General features: G+C 36.8%; 1 protein-coding gene across 13 annotated transcripts in view; it reads right to left on the bottom strand.

Annotated features, from left to right (window-relative positions):
- PARD3 (par-3 family cell polarity regulator) overlaps positions 1 to 15,616 on the bottom strand; it is a 451,495-nt gene that overhangs the window by 16,237 nt on the left and 419,642 nt on the right. For all 13 annotated transcript variants that reach the window (XM_061349937.1, XM_061350015.1, XM_061349977.1 and 10 more), the window contains one exon: positions 145 to 265. In XM_061349937.1, the coding sequence (XP_061205921.1) occupies positions 145 to 265 (121 nt within the window). The remainder of the gene's footprint in view (positions 1 to 144; positions 266 to 15,616) is intronic.

Genomic DNA, 15,616 nt, shown 5'->3' with positions numbered 1-15,616 from the left:
ACCAAGGAACCAAAGATTAGGATAACAGAAAGGGCAAAAGTGTGTAAGGAGAGGACCTGTGATCCTATCAGTCTGCTCCCAACCAGCCTGGGAATGGCAGGAGTCAGCCAACCTTCCCAGATTTGAGAGGCTGTGTGCACTTACCCATGGTTGCTCAAAACTGTAAGTACGTCTCCTGTCTTCCACGTCCTCATCTTGCTTTGCTTGCTGAAACTCTTGTCTCAGGCGCTGTATCCGGTCATGATTGTTAGGGGTTGATCTGTTGCTAGAAGAGGGAGGATGGAAAAGATCAATATACTTGGGAGCTGCCATCTATGATTGTAATTTCTTAGCACTGGACTGCTATTACAGTGCAGGACTACAGGTGCAAAAATAATTTCCAAGCATTTAGTACAAAGTTTTTTAAAGGTGATTAATGCTGTTTGACTTGTAAAGAGACTCAGGGCGTATAAGGGTAAAATGAATGAGACTATTCCTTAAAATCATCAAATATTGCTTGCCTCTTCTCAGTGAATGTTACTGCTAGAAATTAAGAGGAATGGACGTGCTAGTATCAGACTTAACATAAAGGCAAGTTAAAAGTCCTAATGATCTCTGCTACTGAAACATGAAAGATATGTTTTCCCAGTCAATAAACTATGGCACTATCAGAACTTTATTCATATGAAATTCATTGCAAAGTCTGAAGGCTCTACCTATATAAAATTTTATTATTTTCCCCAATCAATAAAAGCCTATCATCCCTTAGTTCTGTTTTTAACAGGTCTTTTAAGCTGATCAGTCTGAAAGCAGTAAAAGGCTTGGGGACCAGTAAAACCAAATCCATTTGATAATGTCATAGGCAGGAACACAACGAGGTAGCAGATGGGTACTGGCTGGGCTGGAGAAGACTCAGTCCTGGATGTACCACTATGTACCAGCACAACCACAACCTTGAGTTCTTCAAAACCACCAGTTTTTCTATGATTCCTCTTGCAGGTCTCTATAGTACACATTTATGTGGAACCATAATGAAATACGCACAGGAATGACTTATTTCATAGGGTGGAGGAAAAATTGATATTTATCTATATCATTGCAGTTTTCCCAGCTGTGCGGCTCCCACCTGAGGCCTACAACCCCCACCATATTTCATGCATGTTAATATGGGCATCACGAGAAGCCTGACAAACAAATATGTTGTATCAAGTCTAACTGGAAGCATTTTAATCTCTTATGGCCTTCTTAAGCCCTGTATTTTATTGTTTATTTCCTAATGAAGAATGGACAGCTATTACTTTGCTTCAAAACAGAAATCTGCAGGGAGACAATGGAAAGCAATTCCACAGATTCCTGTTCTTGGACACAGGGTACAATAAACCACAGTGAATTTATATCCCATGTCTTCCATCATATGAAAACAGATGATTCTGGAATCTAATTGTGACTGTTTTACATGTCTTTTGAAACTGGTAGGTGCAGTGAATTGGAGGAGGTAGATGTTCGAGATGTTACCTAGCACTCTTTTCAGTGCCATTAAATGGAGCTTATCATGCTTTGTTAGCCAAACAGAAAAATTAGCATGGTTCTAGCAAAGGCTAATTTTTGAAGAGGTTTAGGGTTTGTTTTAAGTTGTTTTTGAGTTTTGTGGGTTTTTTTCCTCTCCTTGTCTTTGAAGATGAGAACAGAGAGAAAGCATGAATTTGGGGAAGGCCTTTCTCCCTTCCTCCCTCCATCCCTCCCTCCCTCTCTCTTTTCCTTCTTTCCTGCCTTGCCTGCCTGTCTTCCTGCCTCCCTTCCTCAGAAGCTTTAAGAAATACTTTATTTTCAATGGAAATGCAAATTTCCATTTTGAAAAGTGCAATTAAAGGAAAGCTTTATTTAGAACAGGTGGAAATTAAACATTGTGGCTCTTTCATAATTTCCATTTCATTATAGGTTTATTGCTAATTCTACTTCCTTAATTCAACTTAATTTTGTGAAACAGCTTATGTTATTTAAATGTATTCCTTATTGTCAAATTCTGCACAGCTTTACTATACAACCACTTGTTTTTCCCACACATTGCTGTACACTGAACATTTTATATGGAATCAACGCAATCCAGTACAAGACATACAAAATACTTTTAAATGGTCTGCTGATTTTTAAAACTGGTGTTGTTAATCTAATAAACAAGTAGTCCAAGACTTTCTACACAGTGCTTTCTGTATGTTGCTATTAAATGTATCAAAGTATTTTAAGTATTAGTATTTCAGGTATAAGAACACATTTGAAAGAGAAATGCCATTGAGCTTCACTGCAAAATTACTAAAAAGCACTATATATAGACAGACACCTTGAGGTACTGAAGATGACTGGTAAATAATCAGCCTTCCTTTATCAAAGTTGTTTCAAACTCTAAGGGATAACAGTGCAGAAGTGACACTGGAGCAGGTATTCAATGGCAAAGAAAAAACATTAGGTAAACCCACAAAGTACTGCACTAAAACCTGTGCATTATAGGGAACAGAAACTACTAATCCCAAAATGGACTACTGGAAGGATTATTACAGATCTGAGACCTTCTGCACATTTTGGGATTGTTATTCCTTAAAACATTTACATCAGCAGAGGAAGAGCAAATAAATGCATAGTGTCCATGCCAGGAAGACAAAATTCATGACTGCTCCCGAAAATCAGATTCATGAATTTGTCACCCTTACACTGGAGAGATGAACAGCATCCAGACCTATGAAGAACTTATTCTAATGGCAAAAAAAAACCCCACAAAAAAAAACCCAACCAAAAACAAATGAACAAACAAAAAAACCCCAAACAAACAAAAAACCAACACCCAAAAACCAAAAGGAAGAGAGAAAAGAAAAAAGAAGTCAGGCTAATTTAAGAAAAGTTATTAGAAGTTTTTATTAACGGCAGAGAAGATAAATCTTTTAACAATATTTCTATTTTATCTGAAAGGCAAGAGGCATGACCCAAACTTAGAAATTTGCATAAAGAACCGATATATATATATATAAGGACTATTTCACAGGAAATAAAGAACTAAATTTAAAGAAAAATAGAACACTTTTGTATGTACTCAGATTTTGTTGTGCTCAAAATGTTTGTGAGACACAGAAAGTGAAGTCAACTCAGCAGTTTTATCACTAAAAAAACCACCAAAACGTTTTTATTTAGAAGACAAAAAAAGAAAAGGCAAACTGCTAAAGAATGTCTAAGATACTTTTAAGGAAAGATTATTTGAGGACTTAGACTATAGCTCAGGTTGAATTCCTTTCATTTCCATTTTCCTCTCAACCTTTCTCTGATTCTTTAAGTTAATTATAGCTGCTCTAACCTTCCCACTAGTGAAGCCTTGCACATCTCCAGCCTGGCCCACCATGCTACGTCCTGTTTCTTTTCATGCCTCTCTTTATCCAGTTAATTTTACCATCGTGGTTTTTTGCAATGTTTTTTATGTCTCTAATGGCACTCCCAGTGCACTCGATGAGCACTTGGTACACCTGCTTGATATATCATTCAATTCCCTGACCACAGTTACTGATTTCAGAAGAGCAAAATGCAAAAAGTAATAATCCTGATAAACAACTGTCACAAATAAAATTTTGGAGTCAAAAGGACAAACCTAACTTCTTTTCAGGTCCAGAGATGTTGTTTTAGCTACAATTCTTTATGTAAGTCACATCATTATCCCTTGGGACAGATCTAAGCAAATTGTATCCAGCATGAAGAGTCCTTAGACAGTCTAAAGGAAAATGAATTTTGACTTACTGGATGAACTTATCCATGGCAAGTAGGGTCATATCAGCAGACTACTAGGATCAGGACTGCAGGTGTTCCAGCTGCTTAAACTCCCTTTTCATCTCAAAAGTTTAATTAATTAGCCATGTTTTGTTTGAGTTTTTCATTCAAATGAACTGAAAATCTGAAGGTAAATTCACCTCTAAAAATACTAGCAGGAAGAAAGGAGTTCAACTTGAAATCTATCCAAAGTTTATCGAAGATTTGACCTATGCTAATTTTAAACTTTTTAGCAAAACTGCAATTTCAGCTCTGTACAGTAACCACAGCTTGTCCAGACAACCTTTCACTATGCCTACTTAATAACAGAATGGCTGTGAACGTACGGAAGACAATTAGCACCTCCTAGCATTGGATGCAAGTTATCTTTTTCTATCATTGTTAAATGTTCTTAAAAGAAATAAAAATCAAGAAAAGGTTTTTAGGACCAAAGTTAACTTGGGTTGCAAAGCGGCTGGGGTTCCTTGTATCACAGCTCTTCTTGGCACCCCATTGCCTTCCATCTGCAGATGGCACATTTCACAAGCAGCTATTTTGTGAGTGCTGCTTTAAAACACACAGTTACCAGCACAGACTAAAAATGCAACTGTAAGCAAGGCTTAGATAGGCCAGAGCTGTCACATATTTCCAGAAACAAGCAGCCACAGCAATGGCCATCAGAGTCTCAGATCATTAAGCAATGTCTCAGTGTGATGTCATGCACTGATGTACAGAGTTGTAATCCTTTCAAAATAGACAGATTTTCAGTGTGATAAAGTAGATACAAACATGCTACTGAACAGGGATGAGCAAAGTGGGGGGGGGGGGGGGGAGGAAGAAAAACTGGCCTGCAAAAGCATGGAGAATGGTCTTAATAACGTCACCAGGCAGTTGCAACATGACTAGAATAACCGAAAGGTTAGTAAACAAACAATGTTCTTTACACCTTCAAATCTTTTAATACAGATTTGAGCTGCCAGGGACTCGCTGGCCTGACTGGCTGCTTAGATCTCTGGATAGCAGTTATAAAACACAGATGGGTTCTTACTTCAAGCTGGCAAATAACTATCACCAATTTGTATCAAATAAATTCCTTTCTGTTTAGAGAGATTACTCCATATTGAAAATCAAGAGCTGAATTTGAGTCTACTTTTGCCTACAGGTAGAAAAGAGCAGAAAAAGAGTTTATTTCTATCCCATTGAGAATTAATGATATCCTTTGGTGGCTGTGCCGTAGTTGGCAGCATGCATCCATGCCAAAGTTCAAGACTACCTGAGTGTCTACAAAATGGACCCCTTCCTTAGCTTGAGCAGGATGAAAACAGCCAAACAGAAAGGAAAGTGATGATAATCGAATATAAAAGTTTCTGCTACATTTACTGAAACTCGAGCACCCTCTTGCCACGGTGCTTAACTCCAAGCAGATGGATTTGTCTGTTTCAGATGGCCCTTGAGGGTGGATAAGCAAAAACTGTCAAATTGCTACAAAAAGTCATGGACACAAAATGAAACGAAAGTATGCCCTTTACCAGGTTTAAAGTTAGCACCATATACCAATGCATGGATTTCTGGTCTGTTCACTTTAAACAGATTTGTTAATTGTCAGTGACACAGGTAACTGTGCACACACACAGGAGTCCGCACCATCTGTTACCTGCAACCAGCTTGCTGGTGCAGGTTCGTCTTTTCCTGTTACTTTGTTCTATGGTTTATTTTTTTATATCTAAATACACATCCTCAAGCTTAAATTAGTGTAACTGATTTGGCTGGTCCTCTCCTCCCAGTGTGCCCTACCTACAGTCTTTCTCTGAGACATCAAGGAATACAATTTTCACAAGCACAAGGATAGTAACACATATAGATATGGTACACAAAGAAGAGCAGCCACATAGGACGTCACATAAAAGAGCTGTTGTGCTATTACAGTCTGAGAAAAGAATCAGCAGAGGAAGAGATCAAATTAGTTAGACTACAAATGTAGCACAGTGCAGTTCTAACCTGAAAGAAAACATAGAAAAGTTTATCCAACACTAGTTTCATTTTTCTTAAGCATCAAAGAATTTATTGTGAATAAGTCATTGAAAGGTGGGGAAGAGGTGTAAAAAACCCCAAAAATATATCAATTGCAAAACTGCAAATAAAAATAGCTTCTCTGCACAAGCTTCATTAAGTTTTATCAGCTCGTATCTTGGGGTTTTACAATCAAACCACAGGTCATAAATTCACAGTAAATCCCCCATATGTTCACCAAACACCTGAATTCAATTTCTCTTCTAGTTGTAAGAAATGGAATGTGCTGCTCAAATTAATTATGCATGCAAAGTTTCTAACAAGGGCAGCTTCTTGCATGCTGAAGGGTATAGAGCCTACCTGAACTTTTGCCCCCCAAAATCTCTTTCAATCTTGGCTCATTTCTATTGTTCACAGGGTTATAAAAATCCTTCCTCTTGCCATTTCATATTTGCTGAATGAACACAGGGCATTATATATCCTTTAAAGTCTGCAGGTTTTAAAGGCAGGTCAATTCAGGGATTGGCTTAATGTGACAGACAAGATGTGACAGGTTACCTGTACACATACCTACACACTTCAGCATATTAATTCCATCAAAACAAGGATTTAAACCCTAGGATTTACGTCAATATGTATGCACATGAAATCAGCTCATCAGGAAGTTTTATGTCATTCCCAGTTTACCTTCACAGGGATAATCACCAACCTCAATACACAAAGAAGTTCTGCAAGTCCACCAATTAATTTCCAAATTTTGACATTGTGATCTGTTGATCATTTCACACTGATTTCAAAAGAGTAATCATTAAAAATCAAAACCATCTCTATTCTCTGGGTTAAATAGGTAATCTCAAATGCTCTTAATTCCGCACTTACTTCTGATGCAATGGCCATAAACAATGCGGAGAGCTGGAGCTGATAGGGAGGTCACTTAACTGCAACAGTCTCTTCAAACTCTCCAGACTAGATTTCACTTCAAGTCCCTCTGTGACCATTCTGTAGCAGGGCCATCATTTTACAACCAGTGAAATCTGAAGAATGTACCCAAGACCCTTTTTATTGCCACCATCACTCTTCCTTATTAGCCTGTCAGAGCCTACACACCGGAGACAGAAATCCAGTCTTACTTTTCAGGAGAATTCTTCTACTAAAAAGAAAAGCAGAGATTTTAGGAGCTTGCTATAAACATCTGAAAACAGATACTCAGCTACTGGGTTATCACACAATTTAAGCCTTACTTTGGAGCTGTTAGATTTTGCAGATATAAGCCAAGCCAATTTTCAGCCACGCACAACTTGTTACAGCCATTGTAAAGAATAAAAGAAAATAAAAGTGAACACCACATGTAACCTGAAAGAAAATACATGACATCTCACTGTGAATTTCTTGTGAAGGTGTATGGAAATGGCAGAAATGCAAATGCAAATATTTAATAAATCATGGGAAAAGAAAATAAACCAAAACTATTGGTGAGCAAGCAAAGGAGAAATTTGCATTTTTTTATGGTAAATGAAATACAAAATTACTTCAAAGGCAGGCAGGGAGAAGCTGGCTCTGACCTTCTAAGTATCTTCCTATCCTAACTGGAACAAACAGACAATGATGACTCCAGTGCTGTTAGGTCTGATGAACATCCACAATTAGCCACCATGGGCTGTTTTGTGTCAACATGAGGATTGCCTGGCATAGTAATACAAAGGCATTTAACAAAGACCACAGGGAAGCAATCCTCTCTTGGACCTAGCTGGTAATTCTGTGCCAGCAGAAGGGATCATCGGAGAGATCCCAAGTGGGCTTCAGGCCATGTCAGCCTTTGTTTCTGTTTAAGCTAATCCAGCTGCTTTGCTGGCAGCTATTGAGGGAAAGCTCCCTCTGATCTCCTCTCTGGATGAGAAGTGGGGGCAGAAATCTTCAGCAGAGGGGCTGCAACAAGCACCTAGGGAGCAATCACTTCTTAAAGCACAGTGGCTATTTGCAAAAAGGAACATCTGTCCATAGCTAACACCACCTGTGTAGTGTGAATGTTGTTACGTACGTATAACCCAGCTCGCTCCACCTCACCTTATACGACTCAGCTACGGATGTGGGGTGACACTATATTTTACGATATAGAACCTGCTTCAGAGCCAAACTCTAGACAACACTAGGGTGGAGAAAAAGACCGCATCTTTTAATGGAAGGAGTCTAAAGACATTAAAAAAATGAGGGAAAAAAAAAATACTGATTGTACCATTTGATTTGAAGGACTCATCGAAACTGAGTCATATTTTATTCAAATAATGCACCATTACACTGTGTAAATGGCAAAATTTATCTGTTTCAATGCAAAACCGCTCATCTACTTTAAAAGGCATTTAGATCTTGCTTAATGCCTTGACATAACTTATACTGGAAACCCCCAAAATATTTTATGTTGCTTTGTTTCTCTTTAACCACATAAAATGCTTAGGAAATAGGAAACAGGTACCAGGGTGCTGCAACTAGCAAAACACAACAGAACTTTTTGATGCTTGTGAACACTTACCCTCTCTAGAAATGACTTATCTTAAAGTATAAATAAAACTACAGTGTCGATGAAGTACAAGGCTACACAAATAGTGATGTATAGACAAAGTCATCTCTTTAAAATGCCTGAACATTTAAAAAGATAATACATTATACGAAGTTCACATGGCTCCCACAGTCCTTACCAGTCACTAATATAATTATAGTATAATTATTTCTGTCCTTTGACAGTGGGGCTATTGCATTATAAATCTCCAAATAATATTTTGATTGATTTTACATTTTATATTATTCTACTATAGGCTAATTTCCAACTGTAAAGTGACAAGTTGTCCATTAAAAACAAACAAAAATGACTGGTCTAAGGAAAGCAAGGCTAGGTCAAAACCTCACATGTTTTCTGAAGTATGAAAATTAGGGAGACTCCCTCTGCTAGAAGCATTAGTAGATCAGAAATTCTATATAAAACACAGAGAGATGTGGAATCATTGTTCTATTTTTGGCAGTAAATAATCTGCAGCCTCTAATAAAACTTTAAATCTGAGTTTACTATTAAGTATTACATCATTTAGTGCCTGTGCACACAGTTTCCTGTATGACCAAACCATGAAAAAATGGCATTGAATTGAATTGGTGCCTAAGTTCACAAGGCTGTTGCCTTCTTATGAAGTTGGTCACTAAGATTTATACCAATTAGCACAAAATCGAATTAGGGTTTTTAATTATGTATTATTTCCATGTGAAGCTTAAGAAAATTGTGATACAATATTTTGCAAGCCAACTGGTGTATGGATAAATCCTTTCAGCATTTCATTGTAAAGATTAAGTTTGAATAAATAGATATTTTAATCATGCTTTACCATGTTTAACTTTAAAACTAAAAATAGCATAAAACCACACTTACATAAAAAAACAAACCAAACAAAAACCCCAAGCAAAACAAAACAAAAAAAAAACCCAAAACAATTCCAGGCATGGACAGACAAGGACAGCACTTACTTTTTATCCAGAAATTCAGTTTGTAATGTCGTGAGTCAGCTGGAACTCAACTTTTACTACTTAAGTAACTACTTAGTTATTTCACTTAATTTTCCTCTTGAAAACATTGAAAATGTCTTTTCCTCAGGAATTGTTTTTCAGATGTACTGTGCATGATGCTCAGTAATTGCTGAGGGTCTCGCTATGTTTTGAAAAACTGGATTAGAAATCCTGAATTCTAATATTTACTGTTGTTGGGCTGCTTAGTCTCAACCCAAGTGCAGATTTCGCATGTGTAAGAAAGTGCATTTCTCTTGCTGCAGAAGAAACACAATTTACTTATAACACTTTAGTGGTTTACCAAGACAATTAGGCTGATAAAGGCAATAGACAAGCAAATTTATTCACCAGAAGAAGGTAAGGTGGGATTTTTTTCAACCAATTTTAATAATCTAAAAGCCAGGTGTGTAGTTAAAGCTACCCACCTAGACTGTTTCTAAGGGAAACACAGAGAAATAAGTTACTCTAGTGGACAATTCATAGAGCATCACTTAGGATGCAATTATCCTTGAGAGCTTATTACTTTTCTTCATTGACAAAGAAGACTAAAGGGAAAAGCTCAGGCTTAGATGGGCAGCTTTAGAGATCTATATTAGGGTAGATGAATCTTACTCTATATGGGGAACTCGGGCTCCAGGAATGAATCACAGAATCATTCTAAGAAAATGTAGTACTAGGAATGCTTGGTAGAAAGTGATGGTCAACTGGCATGGCAGTATAACGCAAGTTTAATCCTGAGGCAGAAAAAGCCTATTAGAATAAAACTGGCAAAGCACTCAAACTCTCTGTGTTTGCATTCATATATCCACCAGTCAACAACAGCCTTCTTTAGGAAGTGCTTTTTGAGACCCTATATAAAGTCTATACAACAACGAGTTCTCATTTACTTTAAAATACTTTTAATGGCTCTTTACAGAGTACACTTCGCTATTGATTGTAATTCTCCTTTATAGAGAAAAAAAAACCCCAAACCTATGATTTTTAGCTTCTGAAACATATAGCTCATATAGGCCTATATAGCCACGCGTGAGATAAGCCAAGGGTTGCAAAATAACAATCTTCTGTGGTTAAGATTTCGTCTGTGTGGCTAATTTGTATCTCAACTTTCACATTACTTCAGCGAATGCTATGCAAATGTTGTAAGGTTTTTCTTGAGTAATGTAATTGCCATATGTGTTTTAGTAAACAGAAAGAAATGAAATATGTATAAGAAGTAATTCCACTTAGTATGTCAATTTCATTTTCATGATATTGGCATTACATTACAAAGTTACTATAGTAGTATCTTGTGTTGTTGTTCTGGTAGTCGTGGGTTGATAATGTTTCATTTTGACACTGTAATGGTGTCTCTGGGGATTTTGATGAGAATGTGTTTTGACATCATGTTAAAATATATCCAAACTGATACCACTTTATTTTGTCATCATTACCTACTTTCATCTGGATGTGTAAGATACTGCTTTATTCTGACATCTTTAATTAGGAAGATTTCAGTCCAAGTGGCAAGTGCTAAAAAAAGTTTTGAAGATGTTAAGTGTGGTTATGTAGCAGGCATTACTGCCGTTCAAACTTGTACTGGCCAGATATCACAAAATAGAACAGACTAGTCACATGGTACAGATCCTCCATCAGATCATAAAACCATGAAAATGCTTTTTCTCCTACAGCATGATAATAAATGTAATAAATTGCTCTGTAATTCTATTTCAGACACTTCAGGCAGGAGGCCCAGCAGTGAAAATGCTGTCGCAAACCAGAACCGTCTGCTGCCTTTGGAGCATCTGACATGCACTCGCTTCATGAGTCCCTGTATAGAAACCAGAAATTATTTCCTTAACGCTATTAAAAAAGTGAGATTTCTAATTCATAGGGCTTCACTGAAATGGAAATTGCTACATATGTAATTCTAACTAAGGAACAGCAATGCAATTCCTGTACAGATCTCTAAACCGCAGTGCTGTGCTTGAGGTTTAACTAGCGCAAACCTGCCTAGATCCACTGAATCCAAATGAGCTTTGAGAGTTTATGGGCATCTGAAGATCTGATCAAGAGTTTTGAAAAGGTTTTAGGGGAAGAAATAATGAATAATTTTGAACTCTAAGTTTCTTGTTACCAGTATGAAATTCAGGGATTGACTCCGAAGCAATTTGCTACAGAAATGATCTGGCAAGTTATCCGTGGGCTATGAGAAAGATGCATGTCATGACAATTTGAACATGTCTGCTTACAGCAGTATCACTCAGTTTCTTCTTTTTGTTATTTACTAGTTCTTTATTCTTTCTCTATAATGAATTAAAAAGCAGCTCCAGGGAAATCAACATATTACATGTACTAAGAAGTATATTTATTCAGCGCAGCAGCCCAAATTCTACTTACTAAAATGATTGCTGATAAAATCTCTAATTTTAAACATTAATGCATAAGACTTCTTTGCCATTCAAATCTGATCAAAGAGATTAAAGAATTTCTTCTTTTTGTCCCACTGTCCTAAAATATGATACTTAATAGAAATTGTTTGTATTATCTTATTTCAGAGAGCAGGCTAGAACTGAGACCATCCCTTGATCCCAGTTCATGAATAAAGCATTTAATGGACTGTACTTGTCAAAGGACACACTAAGCATTTGATCTCTACAGTAAACAAATGTCTATGAAAAACAACCCCCCAAAACAAAAAATTGCCATTTTTACTCTTATTTAATACATTTTCTCTTCCTTTCTCTTTTATTTCAGGATTAAGACACTGAAGGCATTGCTGGGATGACAGGGTCACACTGAGATGAAAATGAAATATCTGAGACAAGCGATGGCAGCAATTTATATTCTGGGGAAACACTAATAAGTCCATCTAAAGTTCATACATAACTATTCTCTAGTAAAAAGAATTAATTGTGACAACACAGAAAAATATAATTCTTAAACAAATGACAAAAGGCTAAACTCTATCCTGACATTCTAAAGCTCTCCACATCTTCTTTAAGATTAGTTTATTTTGGGTATGTCCAGCAAAGAGGAACTTCTGTCAGCAGAGATGTAAAGGAAGCTATAGAACTGTGAGCCTGCATAACTATGAACACAGCTGACCCAAAGAATTTGATACCTACAAAATGCTCTTTCATGCTCCCAAAAGACGAGGTGAAATATTACAAGCTAGTAACTGCAGCTCTTAACATAAGCACATTGCAAAGCCAGTTCCATTTAATGCAAATTATAGACTTGTTTCTACTGGCATTAGCTATTCTTTACTAGCAAAAAAAAAATTAAAGTAGGCTGAACTGAGAGGCCTACAGAGAAGACTATGCTATTTTTAACAAAGGTATTTATTAAAAAAGTATTTTTTTTATGTCTTGAGGTTAAAAGCTCAAGTGTATCTCCTTCAATTACCTTACAAAATAAGAAATGAAATAAATTTTACTATCTTTTTCAATACAATGATCCTTATTAATGCTGTTATATTAGCTGTTGACAGACTAATGAAACATCAGCACAAAACTGCCCTAGTATTTATGATTAATCTCTGAAATAATCTAATAGTGTATTATTGTCTCTAATTAAAAGGTTATGTTGTAACAGGTCACATTTCACTTTCTGCCATGTGTGACTGCCATGATCCTGTAAAGAGGGCAGCAGAGAAGACATTGCACCTCACTTGCGGAAGCACTAGCATTCTCTGAAAATGACAACTTCCCTACAAAAGGTAACAGAAACTCCGTGAGTATCTGTGGGAATTTTCAGAATTAACTGAGGCAAGACATGGCTTCCAGGAAACAGTTTATATTGCTATGCTGCTGAGATAAAGTTCAATTCCTGTGAATTTTCCCATTTGAGCTGCACAGTAATTTGCTTTTCATGGAAACCAAAACCAGAAATTAGAGGCTATGTAAGAAAAGAATGATAAATATCCCCAGGAAACAAGATCCACAAAGGTCTGATTTTGCTGCCCTTTTGCTATTTACTTTTTATTATTTTTGCCAAATTTTTGCATCGTTAAGCACTACTCAAATAGCAGGAACCTATCTGCAGCAGGCACTGCACAGACTGCCTTACAAGCAGCCCTTAAACTAAGATTTTAGTTAAAGAACAGATTGGCTTTTGCACAATGGAGTACGCGCACATTTGTCAGATGTTCTTTTTCCTCACAATAAATGGATGTAGTAGGTGATCAGCTCAGTGCCTGCACCTCTATGAATTGCAAAAGCAGCTGAGATATACTGGAATACACTGGAGGCACAGAAAAACAGATTAATTAGGTAACAGAGCAGAATTCTAAAGTCTGAACATCTGAGTGACAGCAATCACCTTACAAATGATACTTGGGAAAATTCTGAAGGATCTACGTATCATACAAACTTATGGAGAGGGCCATGTCGAAGATGCTTACTAGGAGAGGAGCTGACTAGCCCACACAGTATTTACCATGACTATAAAAAGAGATACAAAATAAACCAAAGGACAAAAAATTGTGATTGAAATAACTACAAACTCATTTTCCTATGTTGAGGTCAAGTAGATGTTAAATATCCATCAGGACTGTAAAAAGAAGAATCCTGCAAGACCCCCTTCAGCCCCTCCCTACCTTTGCAGGAGGCAATACTGACTCCAGCCACCCCTACATGGAATAGAAAGGGGAGTCAAGGAAGTCAGAATAGGCAATAGCCTTCATTTGCATTATTTTTACTTCCACTTTGAGTAAGAGGCAATGTAGAAGTATGAGAAGCTCCCCAAAACCATTTTGGGGATTTTTTTTTTTTTAACAAAATAGAATGATTTTAAGCCATTGGCACAAAGAAATAATAATAGTCTCACGACTCACATAAGGCCTCCTGCTTTCATTCTCCTGTTGACTGAACCCAAGTCTACCAAAGACAGACGTTAAGTCTGGTTATCGGATTACATTTAAGCAACTATTCTTCCTCTTGTTTTGTACTGGTAATTGCTTCTTTTGCAAGGGCTGTAAAAGCCTACATTGAGAGAACAATGCAAGTCATTAGCTCATGGTACTTACTTAAAGTAAACCAAATGTCATTTCTTATATTACAGCTACGGCTCTATTACTAGTGCCCAATTCAGGTCTTATTTTTCCCAGCTCTATTATTGCTAATAAATTGACGTAGAGCAGGCATAAAATGAGCAGAAAACAAAACTTTGGCTATTTTGATTTAAATTCTCATAATGGCAGGTCAAATTTATGTAAAGTCTTTGGTGAATTGGTTCCTTTACTAGTACCCAGTTTAATTCAAATCAGAGTCTTCTACAGAAGATTAATTAAATATTAATAAAAAGTCCAGGGCAGTCTAAGCTTCTGTTCCATTAACCTAAATGTGACTCCATACAGAACCACAATGCCTTTCCTACCAACCCCCCTCACCCTATCTTAAAGAAGGCTTTTGGTTTTTTTCCCATTATGGTGCAACTCCTTGTAAATGTAGACATGCCATTTCCAGTGTATGTTTAAAGGTCATGATTTTTTTTCCTCTTCCAATTAAAGCTGCTCTTAATCACAATTAAGCTTTCAAGAAACAATTATCAGAAGTCAAAACTTTTCTCCATCAATATGTTTAAGAGACGTACAGTGTGTACCCTCTATTACCACTGGTGTCACTGAACTAATTATGTGATGTTAAGGTTCACATTCTTGGATGTAAATTCTGGTTTGAGTTGACACTAAAAAGAAACATCAATTTATTAGGAGATAAAACTTGTTCCACAGTAATGGAACAGCTGTGTATATAAATTTATTGAAGCTTAATGTTCTCACACATAAAGCAATTAGAGCCTTCTGACAGACAGACTTGCTAAGTATAGCGTGGAGCATATCGTAATATGTAGTTACAGGCACAACATATTTAAGAGTGATCATATATATTCTGTACAGTAATATCAATTTCTCAAGACTCTCCAACCCTAGATGTGTTCTTAATTAACATAAATGTACGCTTAAAGTAATGTGAATTTTTCCTCCTCTGTGGAGGCACCTTTTCATGACACATCATTTTACTCATAGACACCTCATGTGCTAAATTGGGCTTCTCCTTCTGCAGCAATAGATACAGCCTAGTTCCTTTAGGTGAGCTTATTTTATGGTTCTAGAAATAAAGCTGCTTATGCCAAACTCATGAAATAAACTACATTCATCTAGCATCACTTCCTCTCATCACTTGCTCTAGGCTAACTTCAGTTGCCTTCAAATAGCTTCCAGGATATTTTTCCTTCCTTTCTATTCTTCCTGCAGGACAATTATAATTAACTAAAGCTAAGCACTGTGGTTTAGACGATATTGATTAGCAAGGCTAGCAGT

Source organism: Neopsephotus bourkii, unplaced genomic scaffold, assembly GCF_033783945.1.
Source record: "Neopsephotus bourkii isolate Nb327-2 ecotype Australia unplaced genomic scaffold, CSIRO-AGI_Nbou_v1 NB_53, whole genome shotgun sequence".
Classification (NCBI taxonomy): domain Eukaryota; kingdom Metazoa; phylum Chordata; class Aves; order Psittaciformes; family Psittacidae; genus Neopsephotus; species Neopsephotus bourkii.
Note: the sequence above shows the minus strand (reverse complement) of the source record. Positions and strands in the feature narration are given on the sequence as shown.